Raw genomic sequence first — 20,805 nt, forward strand, 5'->3', positions numbered from 1 at the left:
ATTTTGATGGATTTTCTAATGTTTTTAGGTTTTAGTATATCAGACCACTCCCTCTAAGATTTTGAATGAACTCACCTACAATTCACATGGAGTCTATGAAAATTCATTAAACTCTACAAACTTATAACTCTTGTAAAATCCTTTAAAATCTCAATTGAATACAACACCTAAAATACATATCAAGTTATGTTTCTCTTTTTTGGCCCAAAAAACTTAACAAATAGTGTGTTGGGGGGTGTATTCAATTAAGATTTTGAGGGATTTTATTCTTTTAATGAATCTAGGTATATTCAATCAAAATTTTAAGTGATTCTCTGAAATTCAATGTGTATTTAATCAGGGTTTTAAGATAGCTTCTTAAAATCCTTAGAAATTTGAGTGTATTCAATTAGAATTTTACCGAAGTTTATAACATTCCGGATGTATTCAATTAGAATTTTATTTTAAAGAATTTGAAAAAGTTGAGGAATTAGAGGGAATTTGAGAGATTTTGAAGTATATTTTAAGCATCCACAAATCTCACATCTTCCTATGAGATTTCAAGGGAATTGAATCAAAATTTTACATGAAAAATCTACAAATCCATTAAACTCCATAAATTTCAACACACCGTCAACAAGAACAAAACAGTATTGGTTAATCTTCTTCTTCTTGTTTTTGGGTCAAATATTGGTTAATCTTGTTGAATTGAGCTTTAGCAGCTAGTTTACTTGGACGCTCTAAGCATGGGCGTGGAAGAGAGTGTGCCTAAATATTATAGTTTCCGAGCGCAGGGCCTCTAATTTCTCAGTCACGGAGTAGAAATTCTGAGCAGACACAATGCCATCTGGTATGCTCTTCTTCTTTTTTCCAATTCAAACCTCTTGGGACTACACTAACTAATACTACTGTTAATGGTAGAGAGAGAGAGAGAGAGAGAGAGAGAGAGAGAGAGAGAGAGAGAGAGAGCGCGCGCAAATGCTTAATTAAAGAGCAGGTTGAAACTAACAATCTAGGAAACGAAAAACTAAAAAAAAACAAAGGGCAACATCACTGCATTTGTATGTGCTGCAAAAGCTGAAACAAAAAAAAAAAAAAAAAAAAGTAGTCATGTTGACCTTTTGAAACAAGCCAAACGTGCTTTTTAACCTTTAAGCTTACACAAAATATCTCCTGGATTTTGAGCTTCTCCGAAGGACCCTTTCTCTTGGTGATTGCAAAACGGTCGTCGATTACGTGAAACTCCAAATTTACCCCGAACATCTACAAGTCCAATTACACACAGAAACGTTCGTTACAACCCCGAAAATAAAAAACCAAAGATAAACGCTTGTTAATTTTGCTTTAGTTGGCATGATCAGTGGTCTACACAGCTCGATTAGCTTAATAACGAGACATTATTTAACAGATTATCGAACCCAACGAAAGAAAATGATGCTTTGCTCACAAGACAAAAAGAAAAGAAACGACTGGAAAGCTTTGCCGATGGGTGGAAATGTTTTGAATGGAAACTGGTGCAGGAAAACGTAAGTTGGGGCATACGAAAACAAAGAATTACACGACGTATAACACAAAGGTTGAATACGCAGATGGCACATCCCTCGGCAAACCAAAGCGGAATTTCAATATCAGTTGGAGGGAAAATATGAACTCAAAAACGCCAAAAACAATATGGTTATCGAAGATTCGTGCTAGGTAAACTTCAAATAGCCATGGAGATATAAACTGGCAGTGACATCCAGAAAGAACACCTGTATTTGTTTCTTTAGCAATGGAGATATAAACTGGCAGTTGAGCTGGCAATCAAATGCTTGCATAGACTGATAGGATTAGTGATTTCCTTCTTCACTAATATTAATAGTTTAAATTTCTGTTATGTTGCATTGCCCCTTGAACTCGAGTGTGATGCTTCAGGTAATGGCATAGGGGCAGTTTTACAACAAGGGAAGCCTATAGCCTTTACTAGTCAGGCTCTAGGACCTAAGAACCAAAACCTGTCAACTTATGAACTTATGAAGGGGAGCTTATTGCTATAGTGCATGCTGTGAAAAAATGGCAAAGCTATCTTCAAGGAAGACACTTCATTATAAAAACTGATCACTACAGTTTGAAGTACTTTCTCAATCAAAGGGCAAATACTCCTTTTCAACAAAAGTGGGTATCCAAATTACTAGAATTTGACTATGAGATCCGGTATAAGAAAGGGTGTGACAATGTGGTGACAGCTGCACTTTCAAGGGTTCATGGTTCTAACTCTAGTGATATCTCAGAATTGACAGAAATCAATTGTTCTTCCATTTCTTAACCCTATTTTGGGTGGTTAGATGAATTGAGAAGAGAATGAAAAGGATGAGTGGATTAAGCAATAACTCAAGATTGTGAAGAAGAAAAGTCTATCCTTCTGGGGAACCTACTTAGTCTCATTACCAAATGGACAATGGCTTCTTGAAATATAAAAACAAGATTGTGATTAGTCCTAACTCTCTTTGGAAGCTGAACATATTGGAAGAACACCCTTCCACCCCAATTGCTGGCCATCAAGGTGTACAAAAGACTTATGACAAGATCACAAGGGGCTTCTATTGGCCTGGATTGAAGAAAGACATCAAAGCCTTCATTTCTGAATGCAACACTTGCCAATAGAATAAGTATGAAACTCTTTCTCCTCCAGGTTTGATTCAACCATTTCCTATTCCACATTAAATTTGGACTGATGTCAGTATGGATTTCATTGTTGGGCTGCCACTATGTCAGGGTAAATCGGTTATAATGGTTGTGATTGATAAGCTCACGGAGTATGCTCACTTTTAGCACACCCCTATACTGCCACCTTAGTAGCTCAGTTGTTTGTTGACAACGTGTTTAAACTACATGGGAAGCCCTCTACCATTGTTAGTGACAAAGATCCAATATTCCTTAGTGCTTTAGGAAGGAATCCTTTAAGTTACAAGGGTCAAAGCTATGCATGAGTCTTGGTTACCATCCACTGAGTGATTGGCAAATTGAGGTGGTAAATAGATCTCTTGAAACCAACCTGAAGTCTTTTGCAGGAAATTAGCCTAAGAAATGGGTTCATTGGTTATCCTGGGCTGAGTGGAATTACAACACTTTCTATCACACTTGTTCAAAGTTTACACCATTTGAGTTAGTGTATGGGTATCCACCACCTCATGTGATTGCCTATCAAAAGGGAACAACCAACTTGGAGACAATGGAACAAGGTTTGCTTGACAGAGACAAGCTGCTTTCGATGTTGAAAACAAATTTGGAAGTTTGCACATAATAGAATGAGAGTTCAAACATAGGACTGAGAGGGAGTTTGTGGTGGGTGACTGTATATCTCAGGTTGGTTCCATACCAACTGCAGTCTCTAGCCTCTCATGCCTATCACAAATTACATCCCAGATTTTATGGTCCTTATGAGCTCACTGAAAGGATTGGTCCAGTTGCTTAAAGTTGAAGCTACCTCCCAGTTCCAAGATACACCTTGTGTTTCATGTCAGTTGCCTTGAGAAAGACCTTGGAAGTCTCCTTTGGCAATCTTGCCAAGAGAAAGTACAAGAAGGGTGCTGTTGCACGAGTACAACTACTTGGGAAGACTATGAAGAGTTCCATTCCGGATTTCCAGATTTTCAGCTTTAATAGCCTTGAGGACAAGCTTGTTCTTCAAGGGGGAGTGATGAAAGGATTAGTGATTTCCTTATTCACTAATATTAATAATTAAAGTTTCTGTTATGTTGATTTGCCTTTAGTAAAGATAGTTTGTTAGTGGAATGTCAGCTCTCGTAACAGTTATGAACTTTTATTAACTAAAAAATAGCATTTCACCGGACCTCAGCTCCGTCTCCTTCCTTCATCCATTTCTGCCATGGCTGCAATTGTAAGGTTGAAGCAGCAACGGTAGGTGGTTTCTATCATAGACGGATAACAATGTGATGTTCAACATTCTCGGTACGCTGTCATCTATAATTTTCACTCAAACCAAATGCAAAACAAACAAGGGTGGTGTATAACCTCCGAGATCCTAAGAAAAACGAAGTACAAGGTTTTTATAACGCATTTTTCTGGTAGTGTTAAAACATTTACTTGTTTTGTTTCATAGAGAACACCATAGGAGAGTAAGTTGTTTCATATGTTCCTATATATGCCGAAATTAGCAAGACATTGCATAGAATCGAATCGGATGGATGGGAGCTGAAAGCTTGGCCTAGTGACCGCATGAGATTCGTCAGTAGCATTCTTCCAAGAACATGTTTTTCCCTGGACTTACCTCCACTAATCAAGTCGTCACATTATTCCCAGAGAAACCAAAAGGATTCAAAGTTCGAAGAAAAAGCTGAATTTTTACAAAACATAATTACATATGATAGTTACAATTTGACAAGGCCCTAAAGTCAGTCTCAAAAAGACAGAAGAAAATAAGCCATATGGAATGAGTTTAACCTACAGATAATAAAATTAACGCGTACTGCATGGTAGAAGCATACTGATGGGAAGAAAAAGAAGATAAAACCCTTCAACAAAGTCTTCTTTTGTCATAAACTGAAAAACATGCCATATGATCTGACGAACAACAACGAAGCCTTTTCCCACTAAGTAGGGTTGGCTATATGAATCCTAGAACGCCATTGCACTCGGTTATGTGTCACGTCTTCCGTTAGATCCAAGTACTAAGTCTTTTTTTAGAGTCTCTTCCAAAGTCCTTCTAGGTCTTCCTCTACCCCTTCGGCCCTAAACCTCTATCCCATAATCGCATCTTCTAACCAAAGCATCAGTAGACCTTTGTTTCACATGTCCAACCCATCGTAAACGATTTTCTCTCATCTTTCCTTCAATTTCGGCTACTCCTACTTTACCTTGGATATCCTCATTCCTAATCTTATCCTTTCTCGTGTGCCCACACATCCAACGAGAAAGGATGAACATGTCTATTCTTTTTGCATGCTTGTGATCAAGCAATCCAGTTTACAAAAACCATTATTTGCTCATGGTCGCAATTTGCAACAGCAAACCTCTTCCTAGACTTTGCTGACACCAATACCCAAACAACGAACCCTCTCCCTCCCCACATAGATTTTTACCCCTCACATCCCCAAATTTCTGCACATTCCCTTCTATCAAAATAACCCTAATAATAGCCACCACTGATAAACATCTTCCCAAAACCAAACCCCAATTCCTTCCTTCAAATAATCTTCAAACGATAATATCAAGTTATTTGTCAACTATTGATAGGAAGATAGATACCAAACATTCCATCCTTCTCCAAAGATCATGGCTGTGAAAAGCCCATTTCTCCCCGGGGAAAAAGTAACTAAAACAGAATGTGACAACTATCTTCAATTCTACATTCAAATCAAAGCAATATGATTCAAATGCATGCGCTCTAGATTATTTCTCAACATTATCTGAATTGAAACTGATGGGCTTACATCATATAGACGAGATGCAAAAATCATATTGTCTAATTGGGTACATACCCAGATAGCCAGGATACTGGTATGGGTATGTGATATACTCCTGTTACATATTTGCTTGTAAAAACAGAAAAGTACATTTATAGAAATTATAATTTAATACTGGTACAACATTTTTCTTTATTTATGAAGATATTTTGGTATCTAGACATGCATGAACACTCATGAGCCAACTACTCTACAATATTGAAAATGTTGATGAAACCAGAACCATGCTCTACAAACAAATCACGGAATACAATTATGCCTGCAGCAAGTGATGTAGTACCAGTATGTAACTTTAGATCAGAGAAATAGTAGATAGGGAGGTTGAGGAGAATTTCTAAGAATCAGACAGAGGATTAAAATAGAACTTTAGAGAAGACGATCGAGATAGAATAAAGAAAGACTCAGAAAAAATCCATTTAATCAATCATTCAACTGCCCGAATACAATTACAAAGCACATATTTATAATAAGTAATCTAATCCTACAACAAATATGAAAGAATCCTATATGGCTTTTTAGCCAAAATGGTACATGAGATTGCCATAACTCCTCGCTTTGGTCTGTGAGATTTGAAATCAATAGAAGTGGTCCCTGAGTTTGTCCACTATCAATCATTTTGGTCATTCCATGAAAAATTTTGTTAAAAAGGACCAAAATGACAAAAATACCCTCATTTTAATAACCAATGAGCGAAAATGATTTGACAAAAATTGAGGGTATTTTTGTCACTTTATTCTTCTTTAATGGAGATTTTTCATGGAAGGACCAAAATAATTAGTGGACAAACTTAGGGACCACTTCTATTTATTTCAAATCTCAAGGATCAAATTGAGGAGTTACGCCAATCTTAGGACCATTTTGACTAAAAAGCCATCCTAAATCTACTAGAAATAGGAAAGTAATCTTAATTCCATAATGAATAGGAATATAAAATAATATAGGAAACTAAATAATAATATCCTAGATATTATTCTGCATCGGCAACCCCATCCAACCAAACATGACGTCACATCATATATAGCTCCACAGTTCTACTTCCTAGGAAAGATGTTATAAAACCTAAGGACTTAATTACACAAAAATTACAACCACATAAGTTGCACCATATGAAAAGAAAAGAAAACAGACAAATAGATTAGCCAACTAACAAAACTTTCAAAGATGCATGTTTCTCTAGAAAAAACATTCATACCAAAGTACAAAGTCACTGACACAAACAAATAACTGAACGTGGATGTCTATGCAACCAGGAATGTAGACTACATATAGATCGATCAAAAGAAGAATGATTTGCTAAACTTATCCATGAAGTAATAGAAAACGAATACTAGCACATAAGTTTCACCATATGCAAAAAGCAGAAACAAACACATGAGTTGGCCGACTAATACTTCCAAAAGATGTGTTTTTCTCTAGAAAGAGCACATCACATATTGTTCAATCGCCCAAGGAAATATGTGCTAAACCTATGGCAGTAATTAATATAAAACAAATACTATTATACTAGCACATAAATTTGATCATATGCAAAGAAAAAAAAATATCCATAGGCCAGAGACGGGAAAATACCTATATGGGATAATAATTATCACTGTTGACTTCCAGACCCTCGCCCCGCTTGACTACCCATTTGCTTATGCTGTTGTTGCTGCTGTAATTGGAGGAGGAGGTTAGCCGCAAATTGGAGCGTCGACTGATACCGATGATTTTTGTCAGCCTCACCATCTGGGGCGCTCTGACCAGCCCCAGTAAGTGCAGACTGAAGTTGCTGCACTTGATTTGGGTATTCTGGGTTTACCTTTTCAGCCGCTAATGGCAGAAAGGTCTGAGACTGTGAATTAGCACCATAAGTCTGACCAGAAAAGGCCATGGAATTATTATATTGCTGAGAAACAGGTGGATTGTACAACCCAGACGTATCTGTTCCATGTGCTGATTTCTGAGTACCAAGAGGAGCTTCAGCCAGATAGTGCTGGCTGAGATGAGAGGATCCAGTAACTTGTCCACCACCTTGAGAAGGGATTGTAAAATTATTCAAAGGCCTAGAAGGATTTGCAGACTGCAAGGGCTGACTGGTAGAAGAATCTGGGATTTGGTTGATACCAAGGGCCAGTGGGGCAGAATGGTTGGATGAGTTTGGAACAGATGGATAAGGCTGGTACTGCAAAAGATTCTGTTCATGTGGATTAAACTGACTACCTAACTGTTGTAATGCATGACCAGTATGATCAGAAATTTGTTGATCTTGTTTCCATCCAGGAGAGGATACTTTACTAGGTGCAAAAGCAGGAAATGAATGCCTAGCTGCTGAGGATACTGGCACCCTAGCACCTTCTGGACCAGACGGCTGTGCATTTCCAGGCAGTAAAGTGGCCAGAGTGGCAATAAGTTCAGGAGTTAATGAAACTCCAGCTTGTGATACTGCAGCACTATTACTAGAAGCATAGTCTTGCGGTTGCACTCTAGAGGACTTGCTAGTAGGTGGAAACAGTGGTTTTCCAGAAAGCTTCGAGCCCTCATGCAAAACCCTGTTATAATCCATAGGTAAAATGTGATCATCATTTGGTGGGATTACACTATACTCAACTTGTGAAGAAGGAATCTGCTGTCTGTCTATAAACTGTAAAGGTGGCATAGGTTGCATCTGTTCGTGCATGGAAGCAGTGCTAGGACCTTGTTGTGGAAACTTGAGAACCACACCATACAAACGTTCAGGGCCTGCAACTTTCAAAACATTCTTCAAGAAATCTGAAGGAGGTACCAAAAATAAGGTCATCCCATCATCAAACTTCGCAACACCAGCACGGTTTTTTGCACCTAGATAACGAAGGAATTCAGTGTAGGAAGCAAAATCATCTTCACTATCTGGCAAGAAGAATACTATATCAAATCCAATGGCCTCAGCATAATGTTTTGTGAGCATATCCAGTCCAGTTCTAGCCGAACAATTAACAACTCCAGGACTGCAAAACGGAATACAAATACATTAAACACAAACAAGAGAATTCTCTAGTCACACACCAAACACAACCCATGCTGTTATAAGATACGGGGCAACTAAGTTTAATTTCAAAGATTATCCAGAAATATAACAAAAGAAACATAATAAATATTTTGGAAGTCCAAAATCATAGAGTCTGGAAACAGTTTGAAAATAAAGAGGGATATTAGGAAGTCTGAACTCACTTTTGTGCCTTTAGTAATCATAATAAGGATTTAACTACATTATAACCAAGTTGTTTAATTTATACATTTCTAGAACTATTCACCTACGTACTGAAATACATATGGAACGTATGATTGCGAGTTAACTCAAATATTATTTCTTTAGAGTGAAGGATAGGGTAAGAAGTATTAGTTTGAGACTATAAATTTGCAAAACCATAAAGAAGAAAAGTTTAAAGCATTGGGATAGCCGGATAGGTAGCTCTGAAAGGAAGATCATAATAAAAAATAAATAATTATGTTAATTTTCACATAAATAATTAGGTGACTATTGTACCCTTCTATGCTAATAGTCTTACTAAGTTCAAAAGGGAAATGCTCCAGGGGATTCTGGCATAAAGTAGACAAGCTGCTAATAGTAATGGCTTCATCTATCCATACATAAAATACATTAAATAAATAAAAAATGGTGTCATAGAACATGCATTAGACAAAAAAAGCCTACACACTAAACGATTTTGTTTTATAAGTGTGCAGTAAGGCGTCTGATCAACTTCACTTAGACCCTCTTTCAAGATACACCATTTGGAACATCAGTTGAAACCATAATTTAGTTTCCAAAATCCCGAGAATGTATAACAGGATGAATAAGAAACGGTTGCCAATGTAATCATGAGAAAGCTGATATTGCATGGATAAATATGAACAATTGTGAAATACTACGGTTTCTTGGTAACTTGACAATAAACTTTTACCCAAATACCACAGTAGATAGCACAGTGGAATCCATGTACATGTTCTTAGTAAAACAAATAAAATATGCCATTCAAGTGCCCAAAGAAAATGGAAGGAAAAAAAAAAAGAAGATGAAAGGAAAATTGTACTCACAGCTCATTTCCTATTCCTTTTCCTATAGGGACACAGCGAGCATGGCAAACAGGCGTTCCACCCTTGGCAATAGTTCCACGCCATATAAAATCATTATCAGGAAGCCCTCCAACTGAGACCCTCACACCAGCTGGACTAAGGTGATTCTTCCCTTGGACATTCATAGATGGTCCAGAAGCACCTCCATCAATTACAGGATCAAGTCCATAAGACGAGTCAAACCCTAATCCATGGTCATCAATCTTTCTCAACGGATATGGAGGGTCGTCTATGGACAAAGGACTATCTATCCTTGACCGTTTAGCATCCCTTTGAAATTGGTTAACATCCAAAACGTCCCATGCACTAGATGCAGGTCTCATGTGTGACCTAATACCAGGCGCAGGAGAAGACACGACCCCAGGTGTGGGAGGAGACAGCTGCCTCCAGTTGGGACCCATCAGGTTCTTGGAATTTCCATCTTGTAAATTATTAAGCGACGCCAAATCATTAAGTTCGGGGCCTGAAAGCAGATGGTCAAACCTACCTTGAGTACCTAAAGGCCTCATTGGAGCATTTGGTCCAAGAATGCCATTTTGTGGTAGAGCTCCAGGATAATTATTAGACATCATTGGACGGTTATGACCAAACATGTCCATCTGTGAAGGCCGAAACGGATGTTCATTGAACAACATATCTGATCTAGGTCCTTTGACTCCAGGATAAGGGCCAGGGTAATCTTTCCCAGGTGCCAGCCCACTGCTTGAGAACATAATTGTAATCCGAGGATCATTGAAAAGCCTGCCTTGCAAGCCCTCCTTGGCCCGCCGAGCTTCATCTACACTCCTGAATTCAACAAAGGAGTAGTGCCTTGAAGGAAAACTTTTAATTCTCTCAATCTCACCAAACAAAATCATGGCATTGTGGAGCATTTGTTCATCAATCTGAACAGAAGGAGGATAACCAACCCACAGAACATTACTGGGTTGGCTGTCACCTTTTCGTCCCCCGGAAGATTGAGAATACTGCAACATGACACAAAACTTTGAGAAAATAATCACAACTGAGAAGTTTACTCCCATTTGAAATTCACATACAGATTTCCATCTTCTGTCTAACCCACAAATCCATAAATCAGATCCTAGGACCAAAGGTAAGTCTACAACTCAAGTTATTTATTGGAGGTAAGATGCACCTTGTGTAACCAGCAAACAAATCATTCTTATGAAGCAACAAACATATACACAATCAACATTCTAAAAGTTCACAATCTCTAGTAGAACACTGTATGTAGCTTATTACTCACCTGTTGTCTTTTGTGAGAATCAGGCCCCGTGTTTCTGGCTGGAAACTGTCCATCTCTGTAGTCAGGCCACTGCTCCTGTTCAAAAGAGCAAAGGAAACCAGAAAGAGTTTTAATAAGTAACCGAAGACAGACATGTTACAGCGAACAAGCAAATCATGCATTAATCACAGAACACTGATCAATAAACAATTGTTAATACATGCTCCTCCTGATTGTTTGATTCAAATTCTTGCTGATAATATGGCTGGTGTTTCCCGGCCTAGGTTAATTGTTTCTTAGTTTTTCTTTGGTCTTTTCTTTTCCATGTAAACAACAAAATAATGATTATCAGTTTATGAAATTCAAAAATATGCATGTAGAAAGACAACGTTTCCCATTAGTTATCATGGAAAATTTTCATATTTACTAAAATGATTGAAATATTAGACACGACAAGTATCTCCACAAAAATGCATAACCCTTCTAAAACAGTGAACTCCTTTCCTTCTATCCATTTAATAAGTGTAATATATTTGGCATTGTTACTCAGGTGGGAGTGTCATGTCCTTAGACACCCACATAGCCCTAGAAAGAATCCTTCACAACAAAGTATCAGCACCAGACAACACTGAGTTTGCCACACAGTGAGCCTATTACTGCTCTCTAGCGAATTTTCACTCGCAATATTTCTGCTAACCTACTAAGTCCTGGAACCGCAACAATATACCCATGGAAATACCATTAAAGTTATGAATAATAAACTTACTCTTCTCGAGGGTTGTGATCGAAGATAATCAACACGTATGTGGTCACCACCCAATCTCTTCCCGTTCATGTTTCTCATTGCTTGGGAAGCATCCTCCAATTTAAAATATTCAACAAATGCAGTATTACGGTCTCTAAGGAACTTGAAGTCCTCAATTTTTCCAAACTTACAAAACTCTTCTTCTAATTCTTCCTTTGAGACAGATGGGCTAATTCCACCTACCCACAGATTCTTGCAAGGTTTTGCCTGTGAACAGTGTGTAAGAACGACAAATTTCAGCTCCCCAAAAATGTAAAAAGCTGCAAAAATTTATCTCAAGGCGAGGGAAAAAATAAACAATAAGTGAAACAAAGTGATCTCAGAGTAAAAACACTTTGTATAACAGTTGTTAAGCAGAGGAAGAAAATCACATGTATTACTAAACTGTGAAGTATTAGAAAAACAAAACAATGGCAAGACGAATGCATAAAAAATTTGAAGTAAGCCACATCCGGACATGGGGGCTAATGCATGTGTAGTTAAGAACACATCAGTGGATTGCCTGCGCCAGCATATTCAGTGAGCTAATGCATTCATACTTAAGACTATGAGTTCACCCGGTACTAGCAGCTTTATCAGGGAATTTCCCATCTTAGTAGGAGCTTTCCAAAGAAATAGCTTAGTAGCCACATTAGCAGCGCTTGGGATGATTTTAGGCGCATAAGGTTGATTTCATGCTACGAAAAGCTAAAGACACACTGTCAACAAAATAAATGGGGAAAAAAACAAATAAACATGATTAACATATTGCATCTCTATTCCCCCTTTTGATAAGGCAATAGAAGCAACTAGGACACTTGTTTCTGTTCCTATTTTGCGAAGAATCAAATGGAGTCTTTACACTACAACATCACATCTCTCTTTCAGCAATGAATTTATGCCCCTTGCCTCACCCTGAACACGATGTTATATGATTGTCTTTCTATAGCTTCATATTTGCAAATATCTAATGACCTTAGGTTTTGTCTTTCTATAGCTTCATATTCGCAAATATCCAATGACCTTAGGTTTCACTCTTCCTCCATCCCCGTCTTTCATTTTAAGTATTGTTGCAGCAAATTTTTAAATGAGAAGCAACAATTGTAACCTTTTGTCATCTATAAAATAGGTGGCAGGATGGAGATTCAAAGGTTACTGATAGGTGAGTGGTAGTGTGACCAAGACTAGAGCGCAGTACAAGTACATAAGAGAGACATCTACCTCTGTTTCACAATGTTGTATCCCTACCATTGTTTAATTTTTATTTGTGAATTTTGTTATGGGCCTACCCTTTTGTTGCAAGACAAAAGAAAAAACAGAGAGATGCACAGTGACATCATCTGATCCAATTAATATAAATTATACAATCATTGTAACTTCCGTTCCACAATACTTGTTCTCCTATTAATTCGTTTCTTGGAACACAGTTATGCTGAACTTGTAAAAATCAAAGGATTTCAAATATACGCTATATGGGTGGTAAAAGAAGACAGTGAAGCTTAGTACATAGTTAATTCAGGCCATCAAACTAGAATTTGTCAGATCTGGTCACCTCAACAGTTGATTAACTATCGTTTTGAGATTCTTGCTTACACAAACACTCACACTTCGGTGTTAGCTTGAAACAGAAACACGCCTTTGTGCACTTACTGGCATTGGTAAGCATTTTAGTTATTTGTCGAGGTAATAAGTGTTGTGTACAGTCAATGCGAGTAAAATAAGATTTCAAATCATTTAATATAGGAATCATAGCTGATCTTTCGCAGTTGGTAGTGTTTGTTTCACAGTTTTGATTCACAGGAGATAGTGTTTGTTTTGCAGTTTGGGAGCTTGGAAATGGTTATATAATCCTTTCTGTTGTGTCTGCACCTAAAACATTGAAACTAAAGCACAACTAAGATTGGTGAGTGCACATATATCAATTTTTGTGCTCAAGTTGAAATTGAAACACGCCTATTTTGGTGCTAAATTAATATGAAACTGAAACACAACTTTTTTACATCGGTTCATAATTTTGTGTTGTGCCTTTAAGTTGAAATCAATCACCTATCTGTACAAAGGGATTTCAAATCAATCACCTATCATGTTACTGGGAGGTTGTATTTAGTGATTCGCAGAGACCAACAAACGCTGAAGTTGTGTGTTCGTTTTGCTGTTTTGGAGCATGGGGATGTTTAAGGGATTCGTTTCAATGGTTTTTGGACTTCAAAATGTTCATAACTCATAACTGAGCCTTGAGATTGGTGTGTGCACACATATTGATTTTGGTGCTTCAGTTTCGACTGAAACCCCCCTTTGTACTAACTGAGATTGATTTACAACTTTGAGTTGAGCATCTGTATATATGTTTTGTAACATCTGATATGCAGGTCACAATAATATTTGAAATCACTCCTACCCGTGGGGAAAAAAGAAGAAGAATATTTCAAATAACAGCTAAGCTACTACCAAATTCTTATTATATTAGAAAAGTTATACATGGGGAGAGTCAGAGACCTAACCGCTGATGTAAATTCTGTTTCGCAGTTTTGAGACTTAATTGGTTATGGATTCAAATGGTCACACTAGCACGCATCTTGCTAATTGTTAAACTTTTACAAAGAATTGGATTTCATGAAATGGTTGGAAAAATCCTAGCAATGGATGCATGATACATTATAAATATCCTTCACATCCTGAAAATTATCGACTTTTGCAGCATTTAGAAACGCTGGAATGAAAATTATTGATTCTAAGCACTCTAGAATGGGATATCTAAGAACATACGGTGGCGCAAAACAAGGGTTACTTAGTTTCCCACTAAAAACATACGCTGGAAGGAAAATTATCAGTGTTCATATACTTCTCAGTTTCCCATTATAAATTATGTTTCTTCAAGCCTAACCTTTTAGATTTGTAAGCGAAACTTTCCCAATTTCTTTAGTTTATAATCTAATAAGCGCATCACTCATACTCAACTTCGCGAAAATTGGGAGGCACAATTTGATTGAAATCAAATAAACCCCGCGTTTGAAAAACAAAGAAATCGATAAATATCAAACAAAAACAACCAAATAAACCTAACGAAGCACAAAGATCAATACGAACCGGTCGGGCAAACTCAATCTTAACAGGGTTTCCGCGCAGAAGGGCACCTTGCAATGCCTCCTTGGCAGCGGCGGAGTCCTCGACGCGCTTGAAGAAGACGAAGGCGTAGCTCCGGGAGGAGTAGGTGGTGACACTATCCAAAGCACCGAATTGGGCGAAAAGGTCCATGAGATCGGCGTCGGTGACGTCGCTGGCCAAATTCCCAACCCAGAGATTGTTGGACGGCGTCTCCGAATCGTCTGTGGCTAGCTTGTTGGGTTTGGTCGGAGGCGCCATTGCGATTGAATTGAATAGAATTGAAACCCTAGCAGTGTTTAGACTGAAGATGGCTAAAGTAATTAAGTTTGTGGATATGTTTTTAGGGTTAGGGTTAGGGTTTGGGAGATTTGATTGATAGTGAAGAAGGCTAGAATTGTGTGTTTTAATACGAAGGATGAAGGAACTCAACTCAAGCAAGTGAAGATATGCCGGGAAAGCCAGTTAAGATACAATAGGCTTCTTCCCGAATCCAGACCCATCTAAAACGTCAATTTATCGTCCGTACGTTTTCAAATTTGAAAATGCCATTTTGTCTAGTTATTTCTGACTGGGGCCCACACGGTCGGACATAAATTATCTGGTGCAATTGGACCATTTTCTTAACTAACCATATTATCTATTCTAAAATCATCTCCAACTCAAGAAATAAAACTTAGGGTTAATTACAAAAAACTACCTCAAGTATGGGTCAAATGACACTTTCATACCTCATCTTTTAAAATTGACAATGTTATACCTCATCTTACGAATTTGTGTCAATGTTATACCTTCCGTTAGTTTGGCCGTTTATTTCTCAGTTAAATGCTGACGTGGCTTGATCGGGGACCCATTTTTATTAAAAAATTAATAAAAAAATTATTAAAAACAAAAAAAATCATTTAATATTATTTAAATATTAAAATAATAATAAAAAAGTACATAAAAAAAATAAAAAACATTAGTCATCATCTATCTTCCCTCTCCTTTCGTGCATCTCCCCCCTCTCTCTTCCCCATCATCTTCTTGCAACCCAGCAACCCAGAAAAGAAGAAGGAGAAAGAAGAAGAAGAAGAAGAGAAAAAAAAAAAAAAAAAAACCCAAACCAAACCAAACCCAGTTCATCCCCCCTCCCCCCACCACAAACTCAACCCTTGCAACCTAGAAAGGAGGAGGAAGAAGAAGGAAACACAAAAAATAAAAAATAAATAAAAAAAAACCAATGGGAAACCCAGTTCGTCCCTTGCAGAAGAAGAAGAAGAAGAAGAAGAAGAAGAGAGAAGGGAAAAAAAAAAAAAAAAAAAAAAACACTAGCAAACCGTCCCCTCCCACCCAACCCCCCCCCCCAACCTAACCCGCAGAAGAAGAAGAAGAAGAAGAAGAAGAAGAAGAGGGAAGCAGAAGAAGAGAGAAGAAGAAAAAAAAAAAAAACCCAGTTCGTCCCCCTGCAGAAGAAGAAGAAGAAGAAGAAGAAGAAGAAGAAGAGAGAAGAAAAAAAAAAAAAAAAAAAAAAAAAACCCCAGTTCGTCCCCCTGCAGAAGAAGAAGAAGAAGAAGAAGAGGGAAGAAGAGGGAAGAAGAAGAAGAGAGAAGAAGAAGAAAAAAAAAAAAAAAAAAAAACAAAAAAACCAGTTCGTTCCCCAGAAGAAGAAGAAGAAGAAGAAGAAGAAGAAGAGGGAAGAAGAGAGAAGGAAAAAAAAAAAAAAAAACCAGTTCGTCCCCCTGCAGAAGAAGAAGAAGAAGAGAGAAGAAAAAAAAAAAAAAAAAAAAAAAAAAAAACCAGTTCGTTCCCCTGCAGAAGAAGAAGAAGAAGAAGAAGAAGAGGGAAGAAGAGAGAAGGAAAAAAAAAAAAAAAAAAAAAAAAACCCAGTTCGTCCCCTGAAGAAGAAGAAGAGGGAAGAAGAGGGAAGAAGAAGAAGAGCGAAGAAAAAAAAAAAATGGTTTTTTTAAATAATTTTTTTTTATTATTTTAATATGTAAATAATATTAAATTATTTTTTTTGTTTTTAATAATTTTTTTATTAATTTTTTAATAAAAATGGGTCCCGGATCAAGCCACGTCAGCATTTAACTGAGAAATAAACGGCCAAGCTTACGGAAGGTATAATATTGACACAAATTCGTAAGATGAGGTATGATATTGTCAATTTTAAAAGATGAGGTATGAAAGTGTCATTTGACCCACACTTGAGGTAGTTTTTTGTAATTAACTCTAAAACTTAAATATAAGGGAGGTGTAGTCAAACTTGGATTTGAGAGTATTTTAAAAGACTTTAAAATCCTAGTGTAGTCAATTAAAAGATTTTAAGAGATTTTAAAATCTATCCAAATCTAAGTGTATTAAAAAAATTAAGATTTTGGAGGATTTCAATAAGTTGTGGATTTTGTGGAATTTGAGAGCAAGAAGTATATATAACCAAGACTAAAAAGAATCCAACCTCACCTCATAAGATTTCGAATCCTTTTCCATCTAGGCAGTCCTCAAATCTCTACCAACCCCAACCACACACAGGTAACCACCATATACTTTGGTGGAATCTCTTATTATGGCCCTTAGACCTTAATTAGGCATGTATGATCATCGAAGGACATGATCAATCTAGGATTTTGGTTAATACTACTCTCTTGCCATTCTGATTTTTTAATATTTGTGGTACGTGGTGATGGTTGTTGGTGGTGTAGTGCTCAAAAGATCACCAAAGTTATGTTGATCTATCAATTGAGAAAGAGATGGAGTCATGGTTGTCTGAAAGGGGACCCAAAAAAGAAGGGGATAAAGTGGCTATTGAGTATAGGCCAAGGGGAAAGATTTTTCCATTTTTTTTTCAATAAAAAAATTATATGAAAATTCACCACAATCCACCAAAATCTACAAACTAAATTCATTCAAATTCTTTAAAATTCATATGAATTTTGTAGGAGTCTTAAATCCTCATAAGTCTTATCAAATCTATCACTTTTAAAATCCTTTAAAATCTTAGTTTGACTGTCATATCCCGGTCCGGGCTGGACCACTTCCCGGGCCCGATTCCACAGTAGCACAATATTGTCTACTTTGGGCCCCAGCACACCTTCACAGTTTTGTTTCTGGGAACTCACACGAGAACTTTCTAATGGGTCACCCATTATGGGAATGCTCTCGCGCGTTACTCGCTTAACTTCGGAGTTCCGATGGAACCCGAAGCTAGTGAGCTCCCAGAAAGCCTCGTGCTAGGTAAAGATGGGAATAAACACATAAGGATCACGAAATGCTCTCGCGCGCTACTCGCTTAACTTCGGAGTTTCGATGGAACCTGAAGCTAGTAAGCTCCCAAAAAGCTTCATGCTAGGTAGAGATGAGAATAAACATATAAGGATTACTCCCTTGGCCGATGTGGGATGTCACAATCCACCCCCCTTAGGAGCCCGACGTCCTCGTCGGCACACACACGGCCAGGGTTAGGCTTTGATACCAAATTGTCACATTCCAGCCTGGGCAGGACCACTTCCCCCGCCCGATTCCACGGCAGCACGATATTATTCGCTTTTGGCCCCAACACACCCTCACGGTTTTGTTTCTGGGAACTCACATGAGAACTTCGCAGTGGGTCACCCATCATGTGAATGCTCTCGCGTGCTACTCACTTAACTTTGAAGTTCCAATGAAACCCGAAGTCAGTGAGCTCCCAAAAGGTTTCGTGCTAGGTAGAGATGAGAATAAACATATAAGGATCACTCCCCTGGGCAATGTGGGATGTTACATTGACTATCTTTAACTATTGTGCTAAAATAAGATCTAGGGGAAAAAAATATATTTTTGGGTCAAACTCCCCTCAGAAATTAAGTCTGGTTTAAAAAATTCTAGACCCATCAAACTCATACTCTCCCCCCACTTGCGAATATACTCATACTCTCTTTTGTTCCAAAGGTCCTCCTCCATTTTATTTGTATATGTTAATGCTTGAGATATAAAATGATATAAGATGTTCTACGTCTAAAAGGCTTACTTTTTTTAATTTCCAAATAAAAATGCACTGCATATTAAAATGACATTGGAAGTTTAGAGAACTAAACCAAAAACATAAACAAACAACATACCTAAATTGAAAGGCATTACAATTTAGCCATTAGATGAAATCTTATCTCTGATTTTAGATAAACAAACTAACGAATAAGATTGAGATATGAAAAACTAATCTAACAGTTCATAAGTGATGATATCTAACTTTGCCAGAATTTGGCTTTTTTAAGGTTGAAATGTTCCCAAATTCTTTTTGAGATAACATGTGATGACCCGTCCCGAATTAAAATATATTTTATCCTCGAGTGCGTGGAAATGACTATTTTGACTTTGTGGGCCTTGTGACGTGGATGTATGTATATAGTCTTCAATTTTTTTTTCATTGACGTGATTAAGTTGTATTCGACGTTACAAGAGCGTGGATACAAGTTAGGGCCGAGTCGAGTATGTAGAGAAAATGTTATGTTGAAATAAGGGAGATTGGGTTGGTTCTTTTAGTTTGATCCAATTGCATGGATCTTGGGTTTGGTAGCCCAATCAGGGCTTGAGGTTGTTTTAGGTGACCAACCCCGTAAACCACACACACACGTGGAACCTTGTTCTTTCTCTCTCTTTCGAAAATTCCTTCTATCCGTACGATCCGATTCCTCCAGTCCTCAAACACCATTAATCACCCACAGATCGAGTGATTGGAGGTCACCATCATATTCCTTGTGACTCCACGAGTCTAGTGACACTTTTGGGACGAAGAACAGTTCACGGGAACATGAGAACTTACAAGCTATGGCAAAGTACCCTGTTACCTTGACGTGATTGTCAAGGTTTTACTTGTTTTTGAGACTTAGAAAGGTATTAATACAACTCCTTTAGTTTTTTAGACTAATTTTGGTTAAGTTTGAACATCGAAATAAGCTCAACTGTGGGTTTCCAGGTTTATCCGGAATTTCAAGGAATTTTCCGACAATTTCTCGTCAGTTTTAGGACCTCTAAAAGGTAAGAACATGTTCTACTCATTTAGGGCTTCAAATTGATATAAAGTTTGTGAAATTTGGTTGAAAAACGAGGAAGATATTAAGGTTAAAGATTTTTCCAGTTTTCGACGGCGCAGTGGTGATCGACGCCGGAATTCGACAAACCATCGGAGAAGGAAGGGGAATATTCCTTCAACTTTAACAGTATATACTAACGGCGTCAGGTAAAGTTAACGGTATATGCTATTATTTAATGGAATATTCCCTAACGGCGTTAAAGATTCCGTCAGTGTGCCAAGCACGTGCCTGCGCATGGCTAGCGCGTGTGGCCGTGCCTTGGTCGGCATGTAAGGGTGCTTTGGACGTCAGAAAATTATTCTAAAAATATGGGGATGCTCGTGGTGTTAAGTAGGACACAATGGTATTCAAACACCCCAATTGAGCAACGTATGAGAAGTTATTGCACGATTTTGGTTATGTACTTAAAATTAATGTTAAAATAGTGGTTTCACATACAGGTGAGACGTTTCCAGAGGGCGAGCGCAGTCAGGCGAGACTCGGGGGTTACAATCCAAGTACATACCAGTGAGTGGGCTTTTGGTTTTCTATATATATATATATATATATATATATGCTTTGCGTTTTCCCAGAAATTTGTTTTAAATGGAGTCACAATTTTAAATGCCATGTCAATTGCATTATGCTTTAGAGTATGCATTAGTATAGATATGCATATTGTTGCTTGATGCTGCGGACGCTCGGGTAAGCTTCAAGTGAGTATATATTGATGATAGTGGATGCATTGTTTGTGGTTATACGTAGATGCATTTAGAGCTCATTATCCTGCACCCCCGTGCTAGTGCTCCCACCCGTAGCCAGGGCACAGTCCTTTATGTGATGTTCACCTCCCACACCACACGCTCACCTTGGATCCAAGTTTGGTGCATAGCCCTGTCGTACAGACCATATTAGGTGGTTCCGACTCATAGGTGACTCGCAATTATTCGCACAGCCTTCACATGATCGTAGCACTTGAGCGTACTTATTTGCACCCAGACCTGTCGTACAAACCACAATAGGTGGGTCCAACTCATGTGCAGGCATATTTGATGAGCTATAGGTTCAGTCGTACAGGTGACATTAGGTGACTCCAACTGGCATATCATTTTACATTGATTTATTTCACTT

General features: G+C 37.8%; 1 protein-coding gene across 7 annotated transcripts; it reads right to left on the reverse strand.

The window, feature by feature from the left end:
• Positions 1 to 937: 937 nt before the first annotated feature.
• LOC137736984 (flowering time control protein FPA) lies at positions 938 to 15,182 on the reverse strand. Of its 7 annotated transcripts, none has more exons than XM_068476317.2 (6): positions 14,633 to 15,182; positions 11,528 to 11,773; positions 10,783 to 10,857; positions 9,498 to 10,501; positions 7,014 to 8,407; positions 938 to 1,242 (listed from the first exon to the last, which is right to left on the reverse strand). In XM_068476317.2, the coding sequence occupies exons 1-5, from the start codon at positions 14,906 to 14,908 to the stop codon at positions 7,033 to 7,035; spliced, it is 2,976 nt and encodes a 991-aa protein (XP_068332418.2). In that variant the 5' UTR covers positions 14,909 to 15,182; the 3' UTR covers positions 938 to 1,242; positions 7,014 to 7,032. The 7 variants fall into 7 exon arrangements, with proteins under 7 accessions (XP_068332418.2, XP_068332419.2, XP_088538803.1 ...); XM_068476318.2 differs by having other exon boundaries at positions 14,680 to 15,110; XM_088682677.1 differs by lacking the exon at positions 938 to 1,242 and adding an exon at positions 4,091 to 4,254 and having other exon boundaries at positions 14,633 to 15,172.
• Positions 15,183 to 20,805: the final 5,623 nt, after the last annotated feature.

The sequence above is a fragment of the Pyrus communis genome, chromosome 13 (genome assembly GCF_041283825.1).
Source record: "Pyrus communis isolate YQ-2024b chromosome 13, ASM4128382v1, whole genome shotgun sequence".
Taxonomy (NCBI): Eukaryota; Viridiplantae; Streptophyta; class Magnoliopsida; order Rosales; family Rosaceae; genus Pyrus; species Pyrus communis.